At 39.0% G+C, this 22,517-nt stretch overlaps 1 protein-coding gene across 1 annotated transcript; it reads right to left on the bottom strand.

Annotated features, from left to right (window-relative positions):
• Window positions 1-969: 969 nt before the first annotated feature.
• On the bottom strand, window positions 970-22,055 carry LOC140015222 (uncharacterized). Its single transcript, XM_072067135.1, has 5 exons — window positions 20,661-22,055; window positions 19,811-20,150; window positions 18,351-19,138; window positions 17,639-17,912; window positions 970-1,181 (listed from the first exon to the last, which is right to left on the bottom strand). Exons 1-5 carry the CDS (start codon window positions 22,053-22,055, stop codon window positions 970-972), a joined length of 3,009 nt encoding a protein of 1,002 aa, XP_071923236.1.
• Window positions 22,056-22,517: the final 462 nt, after the last annotated feature.

Raw genomic sequence — 22,517 nt, 5'->3', positions numbered from 1 at the left:
ATCACCGTTTCAATGTTAAATGATCTATTTGAGCGTTGGATGCTAAGTACATTGATTTCTCCGGCTCACGAGAGCGATAAACGTACATTTGATTTCAGATTCATGACATCATTGAAATGAACTATTGAGAAACTGATTTGATGACTGCTTTTACTGGTTACTCACTGAGTTTCTAACTCATCCCAAAACTATTTTATTCCCCTCCATAGGGCTTGAAACGACGGAAGCATTGATGTTAAAGTGCTCCATGTGAATGTTTGGATTATCTCCTGTACCGTTGAAGTTTTAGTTCGACCTTGTGTAATATTTGAGACTGCGATTGTACTTGTATTTATATGAGAACTGAGGACCTTTGTTTTATTCGGGAATCAGTATTGCTTTTATCTCTTGAGGTTTTAGCTTGTAGTGCAATTGAGAAGTATTCGCTTCACTTATGATATGTGAATTTGTGGAATATTTGATGTATATTTGAGATTTATATTGTAATTTAATTGAGGACCGTAGTGAACGACTGAATTCCGGCGAGAGTTGGGCAGGCGGTCCGCCGAACCCTTTGGTTCGCCTTAGGGGGAGGTGGGGCCGTCACAACTGAACTTTAACTCACTCTATTAGATTTGTTTTCCTTGCAGGAGGTACGAGTGAGGGCGTGAGGTTGGTACGGACTAGCATAGTGTAGTTTTTGAATTTTTGCGATTGTACTTGCGCTAGTGCTCAGTTAGGGTTGAATGTATCTGGAATTCATATCTTTGGTTATATTTGGGATTGTATGAATGTTTGGAATAGAAATGAATGTACATGTACGTTCCAAATTTGGGAACTGTTATTCCATTTACGCTTGAGATTGTGAACTATTTTATTTGAAATAAGTGAGCGAGTTCTGGCGAGAGTTGGGCAGGCGGTCCGCTAAACCCTGGAGTACGCCCTAGGGAGAGGTGGGGTCGTCACAGCCATGCCACATTGAGGCATCTATCATCCTTGTGAAGACAAGTTCCTCTCATTCTCCATCACTGATTTTTCCTGCTTTACTATACTACTACCATGATAACAATATGCAGAAGGGATGACTTGTGGTTGAGGTTGAAGGAGAGGGTTTCTGACACTTGTTCTAGGATCATAAGCTTCTTTATTGACATTTCCATTCTCGAATGGTAAGATTGGCCCCATTGCCTTTCCTGGTTTGGCTGCATATCAGGAAATCAAATGTTTATCCAACAAATGTCGAATACAAAATCCAATTAGCAGATTGTAGAGAGAGAGAGAGAGAGATATGGGTAACTTAGTGATGAATAGAGAAATGCTCATGAGAGTAATAGATGCCGTCATTTGACAACAGTTATGCTCTGGTTAATCAATACTAACTTATAAGAATGATGAACAATCAATTAAAACAAAGAGATTGACATGAAAGAAACTTCACCTTGAGGGATCCTCTACTGTGCCTGCAAGGTTCTGGACAGACTACTAGGAAGCCCATCAGGATCTCTGGGATTTCTACAACATGGCTCTTCGCCATTTTGCCCCTCCTTCAAAGTACAGAAATAAGAAAAGAAGAGGAAAAAAATCATAAAACATCCGAAGCAAATTACTAAGCAAAGCGGCAAAAAAGAACATAACCGAGCAAAAAACACTAAACCATCAGTTTTTGAAAAAATTCCCTGAAAAAAAAAGAAAAAGATACAACCAACCAAGCTCTAGAACTAGAATTCACCAAAGCAAAACATTGCCCAAAGGAAATCCAAGTTCAATCCAACGGAGTCCAAGTTCAAAACATTAATCCAGCACTATAGTAGCCATATTACTAGCCAGCAAATGCAACGGTGAGCAAGGAAAAAAGAAAAAAAAAAGAAAAAATAGAGAAGAAAAGGAAGGAAGAAGATTAGAGAAACAAAGAGAGAAAAAAAATCACTAAATCACTAATCCTTCAAGCCCTAGAACCAAAACTCACCAAGGCAAAACATTACCCAAACAGATGTTGAGTTCAATTCAATGGAGTTCAAGTTCAAAACATTAGCCAAGCACAATTTTAACCATGTTGCCGGTGAGCAAATGCATCCATGAGACAAAAAGTAACAAAAAAAAAAGAAAAAAAAAGAGAGATAATTAGAGGAATAGGGAAGAGAAAGAAAGAAGCTCAAACCAAGAGACAAAAAGAAAGAAAAAAAAAAGAGATGAGGTGTACCATAGATCGCTATTCTGGCCATGTTGCCATATAACAAGAAAAGTGAGAAGAGAGACAATAAGAGAAAAGAAAATTCGACAAGAAAAGGTGGATTAAATGAATGGAGAGAGAGTCTTAAAGTAGGAGAGAGAAAGAGAAAGAAAAATATGAGTGGCGTGGGATCAAGGGCATGGACATCCTATAATATTTTTTGAACGAAATGTAACTTTATATGAACTACTTGTAAAATTTTACAATAAAAATGCAATTATTATGCACGAAACATACATGAATAGTAATAGAATATCATACTTCTATTGTAAAGATATACAAAATACAAAACATTCAAAAAAATGTTACATTATTTAGGGATGGAACTGTCCCTTCTCTGCATCCTGCCAAGTGTCTATAATCGCACTTTGAGGTGTATTGTGCAATTGCTATAAAAGTTTATGGGGATTTTCTGCATTTAACTCTAAACAATTATTATTATTTTTAGAGGAAAAAACTTGGGGAGCCCTTAAACTATTGTCGTTGTCATCTTTTGGCCCCCCATCTAAAATTTGTTTTCAATTTGATCCTTAAACAATTAAAAATGCATACTTTGAGGACTTCTGATGACTTTAACCATAAATCTGACCAGAATTAAAGGTTATTTTTGTCCGTTCATGTTTGAACCCTCGGGACCAGCAACTAAGGAGTGTAAAAAGAGATTGAAAGATGCAGCTCTTCAATTTTTAAACAAGCCAAAATCGAAGCAACGGAAATCCTTTCCCAAAATCGAGTTTTGCCCATTTGTTGAAATTTCATCTTCTTCTTTTGCAAAAGAAAGAAAAATTATGGTTTTGTTGCACGTATAACATTGGAAACAACGAGGTGGAAGATGTGACGCCCCGAAAGAATGAGTGTGAGAACTCAAAAATTATTATATATTTTCTAGACATTATTTTGTTTCCTCGTTTATAATTTTGTACCTTTCTTCAATATATTAATTTCCTATACATTTTTATAAGGGAATATAGTTTTCAAATCATTTCCTTGATACAAGTTAGTCCACGCTAAGTTTGAAGTGTATTATGGATGTGGGACCCGCTAGTGTGGTAAATGCGATATATTTTTGACAACTTGTTGGAGTTTTGTATTAAGTGATATTATTTTACAAGGTGTTAAGAGATAATTAGAGGTTACTTAGATGGTTAATCTTGGAGAGACAAAGGGATAAGAATAAACTTAAGAAGGGCCAAGTGTCGCGATCCGATTGAAAGTTGACTTGCCTAACTTTTATTTAACTTTCCTAAACTCCAATTTTGACCAACATTTTCTCATTTCTTTACCCCTCTTGGCTGAGACATGTAGAGAGAAAAGAGAGGAAAAACCTTCATCTTGTTACTTCAATTCTTGTCTAAATCTTGAGTTTCAACCAACCAAATCACAAACTACAGCATACAAGTGATCATTAGGGAAGGTTAAAGGTGTTGGTGGAGTTGTTTTGGAGGAGGAAAGATTAAACTCCTACCTTTCTTGTGGTTTTAAGGTATTTTACCAAGAACATCCTCTTTACTTCAATTCATTGCTTATTAGTGGTTTTTAGTTGTTTTAGAAGTTGTTTTGTGGAGGATTAGCACTTGAATACATGAATTCCAGCTTGGATGATAACCTGCCCTGCTTCTGCCCGATTCTATTTCACCTTGTTAGAGGCTGAACTAGTCTTAGAACAAAACATAAAAGTTGTAGAGAATGATGTTTTATAGTTACCTGCAAAATTTCAGACCAATCGGAGCAACGTAGCTTGTGAAAATATTGAAATACCCCTGCTGCCCTGTTTCTGTCTGAACTTGGTAATCAGCTTTGGTAATTGGTTAATTTGACTGGGAATACTACTGATTTGGTTGTTGAGGTCTTCTTAAGAAATATAGCCTGATATCTTAGCTTTCGGATGGATTTGAAATTACCTGAATTGGAGTTGTGTGTGCTGAGATATGAGTGAATGAATCAGGACTGCTAGTTGAATTTCACAGTGAGTTTCGAACTGGAAACTCTAGAGTTGTTTTGGTAAATTTGTCCTAGTTAGGGTGAGAACTGGACTGAGTGGTCTTCATGAAAGTTGTAGGTCCTTGTCTTAGCTTCGAAATGGTATAAATTGCATTCCAATCCAATAAGGGTAGCTTCACTTATGGATATTATGCCAAAAGGTGTTAAACGAAACTTTTATACGTTAATTGCAATCGTTGCGAAAAAGTTACGCTTGAGGGAATAAATTCCGATTTCTAGGGTTTAATTGGGGGTTTTTCTAATGGTGGCTCTTAAGCTTCTAATTAGCTTTTATTGAGGGATATTGTGGCCTAATTGGATATATTTTATTGCTTATTAACCGTATGTGTGATTGGTAATATATTGTAGGTTGGAAATGAAGCATTTATGGGGAAATGCTGTCCGAACTTTGAGAATGTATGATTGCTTTGAGTTTGTGATTTAGGGCTTGGATTCGAGCAAGGTAATGATATATGATGGATGGTTTCTGAGCCGTGGAGGTGAGTGACCCTAAACTGTTTCCAAAGTTACTTTTGAACGTTTTCTTGCATTATTTACTCGATTTCATATCATGCGTGCTTGCATGTGAGTTCATGACATGATTTGGCTTAACTGAGTTCTTGGGAAGTCTGTGCTGAACACCAACGTCTCCACTATCTGTTTACTAGTTATTTGGAGCACGATGGCTTCTCATTCCTGTTTATCTGTTATCTAAGCTATTTGAGCGTTGGGTGTTTAAGTGCAATGATTTCACTGGCTCACGAGAGCAAAAATACGTACATTTGATCTTGGAATCATGACATCATCGAAATGAATTATTGTGAAATATATTTGATTACTGATTTTATTGGTTACTCACTGAGCTTCTAGCTCACCCCAAAAATATTTTATTCCCCTCCATAGGGCTCGTGGCGAAGGAAGGCTTGTAGTACTTATTCACATGACTGGATGGCATATATCTTGTATAGTTTGGATTTGGAATCATTTTATGTATAGTTAGGAATTGTTTTCGCTTCGCTTATGACATGTAATTATTGGAGAATTTGATGTAATATTTGAGATTTATCTCGTAATTTAATTGAGGACTTTAGTGAGCGACTGAGTCCCGGCGAGAGTTGGGCAGGCGGTCCGCCGAACCCTCTGGTTCGCCTTAGGGGGAGGTGGGGCTGTCACAGTTGGTATCAGAGTTTAGGCTTCAGATCTCTGTAGTGTATCCTAGACTTGAAGTTTAGGATGCCGGACTGTGGGTTTGGTTTGAAATACCAGAGATTTTTGCGAGATGTTTTGACTTGATTGGTACAAGATGGAATGTCGAGGACGACATTCTTTTAAAGAGGGGAGTTTGTGACGCCCCGAAAGAATGAGTGTGAGAACTCAAAAATTTTTATATATTTTCTAGACATTATTTTGTTTCCTCGTTTATAATTTTGTATCTTTCTTCAATATATTAATTTCCTATACATTTTTATAAGGGAATATAGTTTTCAAATCATTTCCTTGATACAAGTTAGTCCACGCTAAATTTGAAGTGTATTATGAATGTGGGACCCGCTAGTGCGGTAAATGCGATATATTTTTGACAACTTGTTGGAGTTTTGTATTAAGTGATATTATTTTACAAGGTGTTAAGAGATAATTAGAGGTTACTTAGATGGTTAATCTTGGAGAGACAAAGGGATAAGAATAAACTTAAGAAGGGCCAAGTGTCGCGATCCGATTGGAAGTTGACTTGCCTAACTTTTATTTAACTTTCCTAAACTCCAATTTTGACCAACATTTTCTCATTTCTTTACCCCTCTTGGCTGAGACATGTAGAGAGAAAAGAGAGGAAAAACCTTCATCTTGTTACTTCAATTCTTGTCCAAATCTTGAGTTTCAACCAACCAAATCACAAACTACACCATACAAGTGATCATTAGGGAAGGTTAAAGGTGTTGGTGGAGTTGTTTTGGAGGAGGAAAGATTAAGCTCCTACATTTCTTGTGGTTTTAAAGTATTTTGCCAAGAACATCCTCTTTATTTCAATTCATTGCTTATTAGTGGTTTTTAGTTGTTTTAGATGTTGTTTTGTGGAGGATTAGCACTTGAATACATGAATTCCAGCTTGGATGATAACCTGCCCTGCTTCTGCCCGATTCTATTTCACCTTGTTAGAGGCCGAACTAGCCTTAGTACAAAACATAAAAGTTGTAGAGAACGATGTTTTATAGTTACCTGCAAAATTTCAGACCAATCGGAGCAACGTAGCCATTAATAATGTTAAGTGCCATCGGAAACCTTAGAATTAAGATGGAATCGATTCTAGGTCAAAACCCTTTATAATTACACTTAGGACGTTAAAATCTCGATAATTGACTTTTTGCGAGATTAGTATACTAGTAAGTAGTCAAATTTCATTTGGGATAAATTTTGGAATTAGATTAAGAATAAGGACTTAAGTGGAAATTCGGAGGAAACGTGAAAAGATTAAAATAGCCTCCACCACCTCGGAAATTACCATGCAACCACTAAGGATCCATTGGCCAACCTTTTAAAATCACAATTCCATTTCTACCGGATCACATTTCTTTTCTCCTCTCAAACACTCAACCTCCTCCATCCGCGATTCATATTCATTTCAGCACCCCATCTCCACTTCCCCCTAAGGCGAACTAGAGGGTTGGCGGGTCGCCTGCCTAGCTCTCGCCAGGACTCACGCATGCAAGCTAGTAAAATCCTTCCGAAGTATAACCTAATCTATTACAACATCGTTTCCCTCCAAATAGGCCGATAACGAAAACCACATTAACTTCAGAGATAACAGCACTTTAAGATAGCGACTCGTCGATCCTTAAATACCTTACGCGTTACAAACCACGGAATAAAGTCAAACAATCCCATTTAACAAATTCATACAAGCCAAGTACATTCTTACAAGCTAAGTAACAAATTTACACAAGCCACATAACCAATCTAGGGTTTACACTTTTCCAGCTTCAAGTGGCAACCCGAAACAAAACTACATTGTATAATTCGAAATACATTAATAACAAGTAAAGTAGATTTCAGGCCTTTCTCATATGCCAGAACCTGTCAAGGAAAACAAAACATGCAATTACATAAGGCAAGTAGCAAATATTGATTTCAACTAAAGTAAACGATTAGGAAAGCGTATAACAGCACAAGGTAGGATACAGGGGCTCTCAGGAGCCATTCTCCACGAATTTGATCAAAATTTTCCGTAGTTGACCCTCGTCAACTTTCACTACCTACGGTCCATGTAGAACGCCACTTCACACCAGTTCCTACCTCCATTCATACCCCTGTCTCGGGCCCGCACACCAAAAATGATAGTGGTAATACTCGAGTACACCCTTTTATAAACTAGTCGAGGGATTCACCCAACGACGTCACAGACTAGTCGTGGGATTTACCCAACGACGTCACAAACTAGTCGAGGTATTTACCCAACGACGTCACAACACTTGAGATATTCACGAAAACATTTGACACAAGTCACCACTCGAATGGCTAGTGTGATAAAGTACACACTGCTCACTTCGATGGATCAAAAACCACTTTGCAACTATCATATATCGAGTCAAGAAAGCACTGTAACCAAATAGTCATAAAACAAGTAGGGACACTGTGACAGCCCCACATCACCCGAAGGCGAACCAAAGGGTTCGGCGGACCGCCTGCCCAGCTCTCGCCGGGACTCAGTCGTTCCTTAATCAAATCCGAAATACAACCACAAGAAAGAGCAAAACAAGGATCCAAAACTTAAGTGAAACTTATATGTACATTGCTATCTCGGAAGGAAGTACAACCATCAAATGTACAAAGGTTCTCACTTCACCATACAACCAGCCCGTGCCAAGCACTAGGGCGAGAACCATTACAAAACAAAGAGCTAGACCAAGCTAGTCTATACCAAGCTCTCATCCTTGCGTGCCTTCCCCTGTTAAGGAAAACAAAACTAAAGGGATGAGTTAAAAGCTCAGTGAGGTTCCGAACACATAATCAAATAATCAATCCAATACATTAAACATAGGGCATCAATAATTCAAGAAACAGTTACCATGGAAAGCGATATTAACACATACATTAAAAAGATACGGGCTGACATGGAGCTATTTGTTTGTTTGTTCGTTCTCCTGACATTTCCCCTTATTCCTCCAATCGTTTGAAAATACATTTTTGTAAGTAGAATCCCTCGTTCATCCTTTTGTTCGTTCATCCCCTTTCCGGACATTGACCGGACTCCACCCATCCGGACGTGGCCGGACTACAAGGTAATACTCGAGTATACCAAATTCACCCAGGGTCACCATATCGCCCGACCGAATCCGCTTCTGGCTCGAGTCGATCGGTAACGAAGGGCAGGGCCCAATTCAGCCAAAAGGCTTACATCATGCGCAACTAATGTTTCAATCGTTAAATCATTGAAAATTTCACATTTCATTTAGGTCGAGCGCGATAAAGTACAGGCTCGCCTAGAAACTTTGTTTTGGAAATCATTGAAAACACTTAACACATCATCAAACAACAACAACAAGTCATGAAGTCATGGAGAATATAACAAACAAGAAACACTCACCTATGTACGCAAAATAACGGGTAAAATATCCTTTCGGATATTATCCTCAGTCACCGAGAAAACCTAAATTAAACGAGAAAGAGTATTACAGATCATCTAGCACAACAATTAGGTGCAATCAAAGAAACTCGACAATTATTGAGTAGAACGTACAAAAAGACTTTAAAGTGAAACGAGGACATTTGGACCCGTGGACAAAAATAACTAGGGTTTCATAGACCAAACGTAAATATACCAGTTCAAATAGAAACTTAGTCCTCGAGCGAAAATTTGGGCAGCATGCCCTCTGTATTTTCCTATTTTCCAGCCATTTATGACTTCATTATTTTTCTCATCAGCCCAAAGGTATACACACAACAATCCAAGTTCAATTGCCATTCAATAGGCTTAAGACAATACAAGGACTTAAATCAACTAATAACAAATGCGGAAATGAAGTTTACAAAAGACAGATTTGACGGGTTTTTGCGGAAAGAACACATCTGAGGCTACGCTTATCGGATTGGTGTGAAAATTATACTATTTCGAAGCTAAGACGAAGGCCTACAACTTTCATGAAGATCACTTGTTCAAATTTCCAGTGTAACCTGGTCAAATTCCCAATTTACAGAGCCAACTTCCCACTATACGGCTAATTAACTGCACTGCACTAGAATGGTCATATCTCAGGCTACCAAGGTCCGTTTAAGGTGTTCTTTGAGGATTTTAAAAGCTAAGCCAGAGTACTAAAACTTTCATGTTTTGAAAAATGGCTAAATCAGCACGGATCCTAGTTAATAAACATGATAAACTGGATAAACTGACTAAAACGGAACACTGGAAACGTCCTAAAACAGTGAGGGTATTTTGTTCTTTTTACAGGCTACGTTGCTCTGATTAAGCTGAAATTTTGTAGGCTCCTATAAAATACCATTCTATACAACTTTCATTTTTTATTCCAAGCCTAATTCGGCCTCTAACATGGTGCAATAAAACCGGACAGAACAAGGCTGAAATTTTCCAGAAATCTGGGAATTTTGGGATTCAATGAAACTTTCTTCATTTCTTGCCTCAATCCACCACCACAACCTCCTGTATAAGCTTAAATACAACATATATCATCCATATAGCAAGTATAGGTAGAAATCATGAAACCCTAACTTACCTATATCACCTTAAAAATCATCCCAACAACTTGTATCACAACTAATCTAACCAAAACATGAATTATATAACATCTTAATCAAAAATAAAAGAACCAAAGCTATGGGTTAGACCTTGTACCTCAACAAAAGAAGCTTGCAAGAGTAATACTTCACCTCCTCTTGGAATTTTTTGTTTTCCCTAGCTTCCCAAGGTCACAACTCACACTTTAATCGGTTTAGAATTTTGGTTCGTCACTTGGATGGTTCAATTTCAAGATGAAATGGTGAAACTCTTGCTCTCTTTTTCTCTCTCTCTTGTCTCAGCCAAACCAGAAGAAAATGAGGAAGAATGAATATAAAACGAAGATAAAAAGGCAAGACAATTGGTTTGGTCAAAGAGCCATAGGTGTGTGACACTTGTCACCACCAAAACCTTCCAAATTTCTCTTTCTTTTCCTTGCATTTTGGGCCACATATTTTGGTCACTTGGCTGAGGATGAGGGGGGATATTTTGTAAAAATATCAAGGGTATGTGGTAGTAAGAAAGTGGTGGTCAAGTGGTGGGTTCAATCGGTAGTGATCGATACCGGTCGGTTCGCACTATTTTTTCTTAAATCACACGTACTAGGGTTTTTACTTCCTATTCACTGACTTTTTATCATTACTCCTAATCACATATTATTTCTCACCTAAAAGTCACTGTTAATCACCAAATTTGATCCTTGCTCCATACCGAAAATCATCCTACGAAAAATAACGAAAACCCTAATTTGCTCCAATCTTGAAACCGAAAAGTGAAACCCTACTTTCTAGGTTCATTTACACTTATTGTGGAATGACTGTGAGGACTCGTAAAAAAAAAAAAAAAAAAAAAAAAAACTATTATTTTATGCCTAATTTATGGCTTAATAAACTATTTAATTGGATTTTTGCCACGAGGAATATTTTCTAGCCTTATTAGACCTAAATACATGGAAATATAACTTCGTTATATTTTTAAAGTGACTCATTTTGAAAATTAATTTCCTGGAGTACGTTTAGTAAAAATAGTGAATAGTACTTGGAGGTTTTATCCGCGTAGTAGCACAATAAGCTTGGAATATTGGAGACTTGTACTATGGTCCTAAAATAGGTAATCTTATGAATAAATATTCAAGTGATAGTTAATAGTGCAATCGTTATAAGAATTTCTCGGAAGTTTCGCGTTATATCGTTAAAATTGACGGTACGCGTTTTCACACGCGCGACTTTATTTGAGGGACTTTAGACCCTTATTTCGGGACAATTAAGAGTGAATAATATTTACATGAATATATATGCATTGGAGGTTTAGTGCATTAGTGAACCAAACGCGCGAGAAAATCGAGCTGTAATCGCACCAAACGGCCCCTAATGAGAGTTGACTTTTGGGTGAATTTCCACCACTTATTTCACCTTCTCTTGGAAGCTAAAAGAAATCAGATCACTCTCCCTCTTCTCACTCCTCATAGCCGACCAAACACCCTCCTCTCTCTAACTCCATTACTTCAAAATTTCTGCTCACTAATCTCACTCAAAACCACCCCAAATCATCTCCAAATTCAACCAAACTTGCACCACACCTAGCTTGACACTTGAGGAGCATTTTGAGCTGCAAACAAGGGCTGGAAATCACGGTTTTTCTGGGGTAATAGAGGGCCGAAAATTCTGCTGAACATCAACCCAAAGTAAGTGATGATCCACTCTTGGAAACTTGAAGTTTGGAAGCTATCTTACCTTGTTAAGTTCATGCATGCATTTGGTTAGCTTGATATGGTTGTGTAATGTTCTAGTGGGCTCTTTGTATTCCCACACTTGGGTTGTTGTTGCTGATTTGAGGATCAATGTTGGATTTAATGGTAGTTTAAGATGGATTTATGGAGTGTTATTGTTGGAAATTCAAGTAGAGGTCATGACCAGAAATTTGCTGAATCTGCCCCTGTTTTGTTCGGCCATGATAAGGCCCATTTTTGGTGATTTATTGGCATGATCCTGATGTGTATATGTTATATTATATGTGTAGAAATTTTCGTTGGAAAACATTAACGTTTGGATGGGCAAATGAATTTATTCGTGAACTAGGCATGCTGGAAAATTATTTTCGGGTAAACCTGTCCAGTGGTCGTAATTTGGCCATAACTCTGTCCTCGGGTGTCGAAATCAAGTGCCGTTGGTGGCGTTTGAAACTAGACATTCCTAGATTTAATTTGAGATAAAATGCACGTTCTGATTCTTTGTGAGTGATCCGAACCAAACGTTTTAAGTTAGCTGTCCTGTCTCTCGGATTTGCTGGAATGGCTTGTTGAGGCAGCAACTTGAGGCTCAATTTTGAGCTGGTTGCTTGCCGAATTTCAGAACATTTCCTTCTGTGAAATTTTAGTCCCTTGAATTTATTTTCTAACGCCATAAACCATGCCTCATTCCGAGTTAAATTGATTGAGTTGTGACTAAAACAAGAGGACTGCCCTGTTTTGGAAAAACGTAGTATTTGGACTGATTTGGGGCAAAACTTGGGAATGATTTTATTAATTGAAGTTCTTGATGCTAAACACTTACCAACGGTATCATGGATGTATCTTAGACCTTTATTTAACAAATGAACCATGGTTGGATAGCTTTCTTGATTAAACGATTTGAATTGGGAAATGAAGTCAAAAGACAGGTTGCTTTAGAAATTTTCCTGAACATTGGATGATTAATTAACTATCTTTCCGAAGGTATTTTTCCCTTAAATTTGATAGAGAGATGCCTTTCATATAGGAGTAACATATTGCAAAATTTTATACCAATCCAAGTTCGTTTTGACTCTTAGCTAAGGTTCCAATTTTGAAAACTCAAATCTGGAAATTGTTCACCAGACTTGAATTTTCCTAACTTTGAGCTACCGTATCTCGGTTCTCGAAACTCCAATTTTCAATCCGTTTGTTCTGTCCTAAACCTTACTTACACCTCTAATTGAGTTATAAATTTCAAGGGCTAGTTTGCAACGAGTGAATTTTTCCGAATTTCCAAAGTTAGCGAAAAACCAACCCCGGCTTAATTCTGAATGTTCTGGAACAGCAATTTCATGCCCATTTTTGAATACCTTCCACTTAGATTCATGGAAAAGTGTCTTCTAAGAACTTGTAGTACTTTCTAAGAGGTTTCCAACGGTACCAAGTTTTATAATTGTGGACCTATTGAGTGCAAGATCTGATTTTTCTAAATTTGACGCGCAAAGCTGAAATTTGCTGATTTCTTAGAAAATGAAAATTTGAAAACTTGTTACTCCTTCTTGATGATAATTGATCGCTTAAACTTGATTTCATGAAGGAAATCAGTTTTTCTTGTGCTAATAAAACCTCACTTTTGAACCTTTATTTTGAGTGGCTAAGGGTTTTGGTTTGAGGTATTGACTAGTCCAAATGAGCGTAACTCCTTTCTTGATTAATAAGTGATTGTGAGTGAAAAATACTTGTTAATTGCTTCAGGTGCTCAAGCGAGTTTTGAAAAGAATCCCGGAGGGGACAACTAAGGATTTTCTCGCTCAATTACTTTTGAATTGGTGAGTGTCAAGTGCATGACTTGTCGTGTTTACTTGATTTACCTGCTTATATACGTGAATATCACTTGATGAGACGAGTGTGTACTTTATCGCACTCGCTCTCCTTTACTTGCACTTTACTTGTATTAACTTGGTTTTCAAAGTCGATTGAGTGAATCTCGTCGGTTAAAATATACCCGTTTTCGTGTGCGTGTCGTGTTGCCATGCATGTCGTGCGTGTCTTGTTGTCGGGTGGAGTGAACCTCCTCGACTTATGGGGACGCCCAATTCTCTTAACCAATCTTGCAACTCGAGCCGGCATGGGCTTGGTCGAGAAGCTTGATAAACCAAGAGAGTAACAAAACACAACTTGATCTTTTGAGATCTTGTTCGGCATACTCGTGGAGTATCGCCCTTTTCGTGCGTGTTCAAAAATCAAAACTTGATCTCCTGAGATCTCGTGTGGCATACTCGACGAGTATCGCCTTTTTTTTCGTGCGTGTTTGGTTTCGGATCCGAGAGGGTGGAATGTTGGTCGGAGGAAGTAATAAGTGAAGTTTCTACGGATAAAATACCCACCAGGATAACGGAGTGTCATCACGAGGGGGTATCGGATCGAGCCGTGGCGAAGCAAGAGGAAAATAGCTCTTGAGAGCTCCTATATCCTTGAATTGTTTCTGTTTATTTTTTTCTCGCTCGAATTGTAAATTACTTGAATATTGGGATTGTTATTTGGACAACGTGCTTGCATGTGTGTTTTCTTGGCCTCACGAGCGTTTCGCTCACCCCGTAGATTTGTTTTCCTTAACAGGAATGGATGGAGTGAAACTCGTTGGAACCCTTTGGATGTACTTTTGTATTAGGGTTCAATTGTAATTGGCTAGACATTTTGGCTATTGTATATATTTGGGAATTGATGTATCTTTTGGATCCTGACGTAAGAATTGGATAACGGATGTATTTTGAACACGTGGTACAAGACTTGGATATTCGATTATGGAAGCGAATTTTCCTTATTAGACTGGTATAAATTGTTATATATTGTTAAGTTTGAATTGATTTGTCTCGAGTCCTGGCGAGAGCTAGGCAGGCGTTCCGCGGATACCCTTGGGTTCGCCCTTGGGAGAAGTGGGGGCGTCACAATGACTGGGTTGTAGGGCTATAATAAATAAATAATTTCCAAATAAAGGGCATTTTTAAGAAAAACGTGAGGAATTTTACAATTCCAGCGATTAAAATTAGGGTTTCAATTAAAATATATGGGATATAAGAAATCCGGTTAGTCACAAGTAAACTAGGGTTTTTGATTAAAATATTGGGGTTTCTAATCTTTTAAAACAAAATAAGGTTTTAAATCAAACCCAAAGAAATACACTTGAGTATCTCCTTTACAAACAACTTCCTAATATTCGGGGTGTCACAATCTCCCCTCCTTAAAAGAATTTCGTTCTCGAAATTCATACATGCAATTCGAATAACGTAGGGTATTTTCCTTATATATTCGTTTCCAGCTCTCAGGTCTCATTATAGCCAAAACTTAGTTAAACGCAATAAGGTGACTAAAGTAACTAAAATTTAGAGCGTCAAATACCTAAATAAACATATACACACATAACACACCACATAAACATATCAAGGAAACAAATAATCAAATATACAAATACGTCTCAAGTCAGGCAGATATTCATATACACAGATACACAACTGACGGCATGTAGCGACAATATACGGGCGAATCAAAAGAAAAGGGATATATCGTCCCATACCCAGTTAGAATAATCCCGTCCGGTCTCTCACGTCACTTACTATCCAAACTAGATACCCATTGACCTCTTGTGCTCATTCTAGCCAGACAAAGCCTGTTCATGTTTCCAAAATACAAGTCTCAAGTACCTAGTAGCTTGCATCGCCTCAATTCTGGAGTACTCGGGCACAAAAATCCGAAATAAGATAGTTCACATCTCGAGCTAGCCAGTCCCAAGAGTAAACCATCTACAAATCGAAATTCCTACCCGACATACCTATCTATGGTCCTTAGATACCATGAGAAAGATTGAAGACCTATAACACTTCAGGGTTCATAGCTTATGCTCAAACGAGCACTTAATCCTTCATACCTATTCACCACTCAGCCCAATCTCACTCCGCGTAGAGACCACGCGAAGCAGGCTCTGATACCACCTGTGACAGCCCCACCTCACCCTAAGGCGAACCAAAGGGTTCGGCGGACCGCCTGCCCAACTCTCGCCGGGACTTAGTGGTTCCTTAATCAAATCCGAAATACAACCACAAGAAAGAGCAAAACAAGGATCCAAAACTTAAGTGAAACTTATATGTACATTGCTATCTCGGAAGGAATGTACAAAGGTTCTCACTTCACCATACAACCAGCTCGTGCCAAGCACTAGGGCGAGAACCATTACAAAAACAAAGAGCTAGACCAAGCTAGTCTATACCAAGCTCTCATCCTTGCGTACCTTCCCCTGTTAAGGAAAACAAAACTAAAGGGATGAGCTAAAAGCTCAGTGAGGTTCCGAACACATAATCAAATAATCAATCCAATACATTAAACATAGGGCATCAATAATTCAAGAAACATTTACCATGGAAAGCGATATTAACACATACATTAAAAGGATACGGGCTCACATGGAGCTATTTATTTGTTCGTTCGTTTCCCTGACATTTCCCCTTATTCCTCCAATCGTTTGAAAATACATTTTTGTAAGTAGAATCCCTCGTTCATCCTTTTGTTCGTTCATCCCCTTTCCGGACGTTGACCGGACTCCACCCATCCGAACGTTGGCCGGACTCCACCCATCCGGATGTGGCCGGACTACAAGGTAATACTCGAGTATACCAAATTCACCCAGGGTCACCATATCGCCCGACCGAGTCCGCTTCTGGCTCGAGTCGATCGGTAATGAAGGGCAGGGCCCAATTCAGCCAAAAGGCTAACATCATGCGCAACTAATGTTTCAATCGTTAAATCATTGAAAATTTCACATTTCATTTAGGTCGAGCGCGATAAAGTACAGGCTCGCCTAGAAACTTTGTTTTGGAAATCATTGAAAACACTTAACACATCATCAAACAACAACAACAAGTCATGAAGTCATGGAGAATATAACAACAAGAAACACTCACCTATGTACGCAAAACAACGGGTAAAATATCCTTCCAGATATTATCCTCAGTCATCGAGAAAACCTAAATTAAACGAGAAAGAGTATTACAGATCATCTAGCACAACAATTAGGTGCAATCAAAGAAACTCGACAATTATTGAGTTGAACGTACAAAAAGACTTTAAAGTAAAACGAGGACATTTGGACCCGTGGACAAAAATAACTAGGGTTTCATTGTTGTGCGACGGATCTAGACGAACACCAAGTTGGGATGATTTGCGGAACTTTGACCCTTCTAGAATCACAAGCCACGAACTAAGGAGATTCCTTAACCCAAGACTAGCAAATTTAGTGAACCAAAAGTAAAAATAGAAGAACGCCACAATCAAGGAGACTACTTGATTGATAAGTTCAATGAACAGCTTGAGATTGATTCTCAAGTATTCAAAGGAAATTCTCTTGAGGCAAGAGAGAGTGAATAAACTCACAAATATTTTATAAAATCTGAATTGTTCCTCAATGAATAAAAACCTAGGCTATATATAGCCTTACAGGACTCAAACCCTAGAATGTCCAATGGACGACCTTGCCCTTCATTAAGGGTGAAAATATCTAACAACTAGTTAACTAAAATTAAGACTCCAATTCGGCCAAAGTGAAGGAAAAAGTGACCGAAATTATTAATGCTAACAAACAACTAATAATGGTAATTAAAACCCTAATTAGCAAGCTAGTACTTCATGAACTAGTCTTCATTTGGCTCTTCCATTTGAAGGAAAGTGTAGAGAGTAGTTTCTCCATTATGTAATCCTTCAATGGTCCTTAAGTCATCACCAACTCGTTCTTGAATCGTGCAAACAAGAGCTTGAAGTGAATCTTGAATTCTCCTAGCACGTGCTCTTGTAATTGGACCACTGGGTATTTGCATGACCTGAGCACTAGAAGTTTGAGCAGCCATGAGCCCCTCCTCATTAGTCCCCTCCTCTTGAAGGCGATTTGTCCTCAAATCAAACTCATCGTCTGCATGAAAAGGACTCAAGTCAGATACATTAAAAGTAGCATGTACCCCATACTCACCTGGAAGTTCAAGTTTGTAGGCATTGTCATTTATACGCTCCAGGACTTGGAATGGACCATCTCCCCGTGGAAGTAGCTTACTACGCCTTTTGACTGGGAACCTCTCTTTGCGCATGTGTATCCATACCCAATCGCCAGGCTCAAAGATCATCTTGTGGCGCCCCTTGTTGGCACTTTGGATGTATTGAAGTGTACGCTTCTCGATGTTGGCTCGCACCTTAGTGTGTAACTCACGTACATATGCAGCTTTGTTCTTACCATCCAAGTTAACTCGCTCATGAACAGGTAAAGGAGTTAAATCCAAAGGTGTGAGAGGGTTAAAGCCATACACAATTTCAAACGGTGAATAATGTGTAGCAGAATGGACAGTGCGATTGTATGCAAATTCCACATGTGGTAAGCAATCTTCCCAAGACTTAATGTTCTTTTTAATAATTGCGCGCAATAGGGTAGATAAAGTCCTATTTACCACTTCGGTTTGACCATCAGTTTGTGGGTGACTAGAAGTAGAAAATAGCAATTTAGTGCCTAGTTTACACCACAAAGTTTTCCAAAAATAGCTAAGGAATTTGGCGTCCCTATCAGAAACAATAGTGCGTGGCATGCCATGTAATCGCACTATCTCACGAAAGAATAAATCTGCAACATGCTTAGCATCATCTGTTTTAAGACAAGGAATAAAATGGGCCATTTTGGAGAAACGGTCAACTACCACATAGATTGAATCATGTCCCTTTCTAGTCCTAGGTAGTCCAAGCACAAAATCCATTGATAGATCAACCCATGGTTCATGTGGAATTGGCAAAGGTGTATAGAGACCATAAGGGTGTACCTTTGATTTTGCTTGGTGACAAGTCACGCACCTTTCAAAGTGGCGTTCCACGTCACTCCTCATGCGTGGCCAGAAGAAATGTTCTTGGAGAATCATTAAGGTCTTGGCAATGCCGAAGTGTCCCATTAGCCCTCCTCCATGAGATTCTCTGACTAAGAGTGTGCGCATGGAGCTCTTGGGAATGCAAAGCTTGTCCTTGTAGTATAAGAACCCCTGAGAGATGAAATAATGCTCACGAGAGTGTCGTGGCAAGGAGGAAAAAATCTCACCAAAATCTGAGTCAGTTGCATAAAGTTCTTTAAGGAATTCAAAACCAAGCAACTTAGCATCTAATGTAGTGATAAGGGTGTGTCTTCGCGAGAGTGCATCAGCCACTACATTCGTCTTACCTGTCTTGTATTTGATCACAAAGGTAAAACTGTCAATGAAGGTAATCCATCGTGCATGTCGCTTACTCAACTTGTCTTGGGACTTGATATGCTTGAGCGACTCATGATCTGTGTGCAAGACAAACTCACGAGGATGAAGGTAATGTTGCCATGTTTGTAGAGCTCGCACTAAGGCCATTAGTTCCTTATCATAGGTTGAGTAGTTTAGAGCAGCTCCATTCAACTTCTCGCTAAAGTAGGCAACTGGGCGGCCCTCTTGAAGTAAGACATCACCAATACCTATACCAGAAGCATCACACTCAACTTCAAAAGCTTTGTCAAAATTAGGTAAACTAAGAACAGGTGCATGTGTGAGCTTGTGCTTAAGTAATTGGAAAGACTTAGCTTGTTCCTCTCCCCAATGAAATTGCACATCTTTCTTGACAATTGACGTAAGTGGTGCAGCAATTGTGCTAAAATCCTTGACAAAACGCCTATAGAAGCTTGCCAAGCCATGGAAACTTCTCACCTCACTTACAGTGGTAGGGGTTGGCCATTCACTAATAGCCTTCACCTTGTCTTGATCAACATGAATTCCCTGCTCACTTACAACATAGCCTAGGAAAACCAATTGATTTGTGCCAAAGGTACACTTCTTAAGGTTAGCGTAGAGGCTCGCCTTGCGAAGTGCATCTAGGACCATTTGTAAATGCACAACATGCTCATCTAGACTCTTACTATAGATCAAAATGTCATCAAAGTAAACGACCACAAATTTACCAATGAAAGAACGTAAAACATGATTCATGAGTCTCATAAAAGTACTTGGTGCATTGGTTAGCCCAAAAGGCATGACCAACCACTCAAAAAGTCCATGTTTTGTCTTAAATGCAGTTTTCCATTCATCTCCTTCTTTCATGCGAATTTGATGGTAACCACTTTTCAAATCAATCTTAGTAAAAATGATTGCACCATGTAATTCATCAAGCATGTCATCCAGACGAGGTATGGGATGGCGGTACTTTACCGTGATGGCATTAATTGCCCTACAATCAGTGCACATTCTCCACCCTCCATCTTTCTTTGGAACAAGTAGAACTGGTACAGCACAAGGGCTTAGACTCTCTTTAATCCAACCCTTACTAAGCAACTCCTCCACTTGTCGTTGTTGCTCCTTGGTTTCCTCAGGATTGGTCCTATATGGTGCCTTATTTGGAAGGGAAGATCCAGGAATGAAATCAATTTGATGTTCAATTCCCCTTAATGGAGGCAATCCATTAGGTATATCCTCAGGAAAGACGTCTTGATACTCCTGTAAGAGGTTAGTAATAATACTTGGCAAGGAAGCATCAAGAGCATTAGTGAGTAAGGATTCCTTGCAAAATAAAATAAATAAAACCTGATTAGAATGCAAGGCCTGTCTCACATCTTTCACTTTGGCAATCATGCTGGGTTTTCTCTCCTGTGTGGGCTCTAAGGCCGAATGAGAGTGATCCAACTTGCTTGAAGAAGGGTCGGCCGCCACTAATTTCTTAGCTTTGGCGTTGTCCTTCTTGGTGGTAGTATGCAAGTCATACTCTTTTTGGAGACTAACTTGATCCTCATGCACTTGTTGAGGTGTAAGAGGTGCAAGTGTAATCTTTTTACAATTATGTATGAAAGAGTATTTGTTCAAGAAACCATCAAAAGTGACTCTTTTGTCAAATTGCCAAGGACGCCCTAAGAGTATATGTGCAGCTTGCATTGGTACTACATCACACATAACATCATCTTCATACCTACCAATGCGAAAAGTAACCAAAACTTGTTTATGATCACGTACCTCTCCACTGTTGTTTAACCACTGAAGCTTGTAGGGACGGGGGTGCTCACTAGTTGGCAAGTTTAGTTTCTCCACCATCAATGCACTAGCAACAGTAGTGCAACTTCCGGGGTCAATCACCAAGCTGCATACCTTGTTGGTCACATGGCACCTAGTGTAAAAGATGTTGTCACGTTGAAGCTCATCTTTACTAGCTTGAGTAGCTAGTGCCCTTCTTGCTACCAATCCAACTTTGTCTTGAGTTGGAACTTCCTCTATCTCATCTTCCTCTTCAACCAAGGGAGGCATGCCTTTGTAATCCTCCTCTTCATCATCAGTGACAATGTCTCCATTTGGTAGGACAAGCATGGTCCTTGGGTTTGGACATTGACTTGCAATATGCCCAACTCCTTGACACCTCCAACATTTGGTGTCACGATTCCTAGGTTTTGAAGTTTCAATTGTTGGCTTGGAAACAACCTTGGAGTCGGTTTTGGTAAAGGGTGGCCGTGAGCTTGACCCTTGGTCGTGCTTGGGTTTTGGAGTGTTCCAAGCATGCGGACCTCTCTCTTCCCTTCTGGGCTGGAATGGTCGAGTAAATGTTTGTGGATGAGGGTTATAATTTCTGGTTGTACCCCTCCTCTTGAGCCTTTGCTCAATCTTGATAGCCTTCTCCACCATATCTTCAATCTCCACATAGTATTGAAGCTCCAGTTGATCGGCTATTTCAACCCTCAGACCATTGAGAAATCTTGCCATTGTAGCCTCTCTATCTTCTTGAATATCAGCTCTTAACATGGAGATTTCCATGTCCTTGTAGTAGTCCTCAACTGAGCGTTGACCTTGCGTCAAGGTTTGAAGTTTTTGGTACAAGTCTCTATGGTAGTGACTTGGTACAAATCGCTTCTTCATAAGCCTCTTGAGCTCAGTCCAAGTGGTTATAGGTAGTTCACCACACCTTCTCCTGCTTGTGACCACTTGTTCCCACCAAACTATGGCATAGTCGGTGAATTCTACTACGGCAAGTCTCAATTTTTGTGCATCGGTGTAGTCATTACAATCGAATACTAGCTCCACTCGACTCTCCCATTCAAGGTATGTATCCGGATCAGATTTGCCTTGGAATGGAGGAATCTTCATCTTAATCCCCTTGATTGCATCACCGATGGCTCTTGTGTTTCGCTTTGGTCTTCTTTGCTCGTATGCCTCATGTTCCGAATCGGCATTGGAGTCACTAGATTCCCCCAGGGTGGATTTTCCCCTAGATTTCCTAGAAGAAGCCCTAGATGAACTTAGTTGATCAATTTGCTCATGGATTGTTTCCAACCTTTGGTCAAATCTCCTCTGCATCTCCTTCCACATATTATCCATTTTAAGTGATAACTGAGCAATGGTAAGTTCATTTTCCTGAGACATGGTGAAACCTGCAAAACTTGACAAATTGTTAGTAGAAAATGCCTCACTTGCTCCCGTAAGTGTTTCACTCCTCTCGTGTTTTCACTCAAGTGTTTATGGCACTCTAATGCTCTCACCAATTCACTTCTCAAACCACTTGTTTGTTTCCTTTGAAGAAATCAGAAATTTTCTCAAGGAAGTTCAATCAAACTTTAATCAAAATAGCTCCCAATTGTATCAAAGGAACAAGGAAACAAAAAGTAGAAATGGAAAGCTCAAGTAATGAATAAGGAATGGAAGAGGAAAGAATTGATGTACAAAGAAAAAAAAAGAAAGGCCAAGTACGATGATGGAGTTCCCAAGTGCTTTACTTAATTGCCCAATTGATTTTTTTTTGGAAACAAGTTAGGTGTTGGACTTATTTGGAAATTTCCTTAAAGTCGGCTAACCAAACAGAATTATTACCAAAATTTTTCCAGATTC

Source organism: Coffea arabica, chromosome 10e (genome assembly GCF_036785885.1).
Source record: "Coffea arabica cultivar ET-39 chromosome 10e, Coffea Arabica ET-39 HiFi, whole genome shotgun sequence".
Lineage (NCBI taxonomy): Eukaryota > Viridiplantae > Streptophyta > Magnoliopsida > Gentianales > Rubiaceae > Coffea > Coffea arabica.
The sequence above is the reverse complement of the archived record's forward strand: the minus strand, read 5'-3'. Positions and strand labels throughout refer to the sequence as shown.

What these genes read in the sequence shown, in the direction of transcription:
- LOC140015222 (XM_072067135.1), bottom strand. Translation starts at nt 22,055, where the DNA reads ATGTCTCAGGAAAATGAACTTACCATTGCTCAGTTATCACTTAAAATG. An exon ending in GACATGATTCAATCTATGTG is followed by an intron (nt 17,913 to 18,350) that starts GTAGTTGACCGT and finishes CCTGTTCATGAG; the next exon opens with CGAGTTAACTTGGATGGTAA. An exon ending in CTACAAACTTGAACTTCCAG is followed by an intron (nt 1,182 to 17,638) that starts GTGAGTATGGGG and finishes CCTGATATGCAG; the next exon opens with CCAAACCAGGAAAGGCAATG.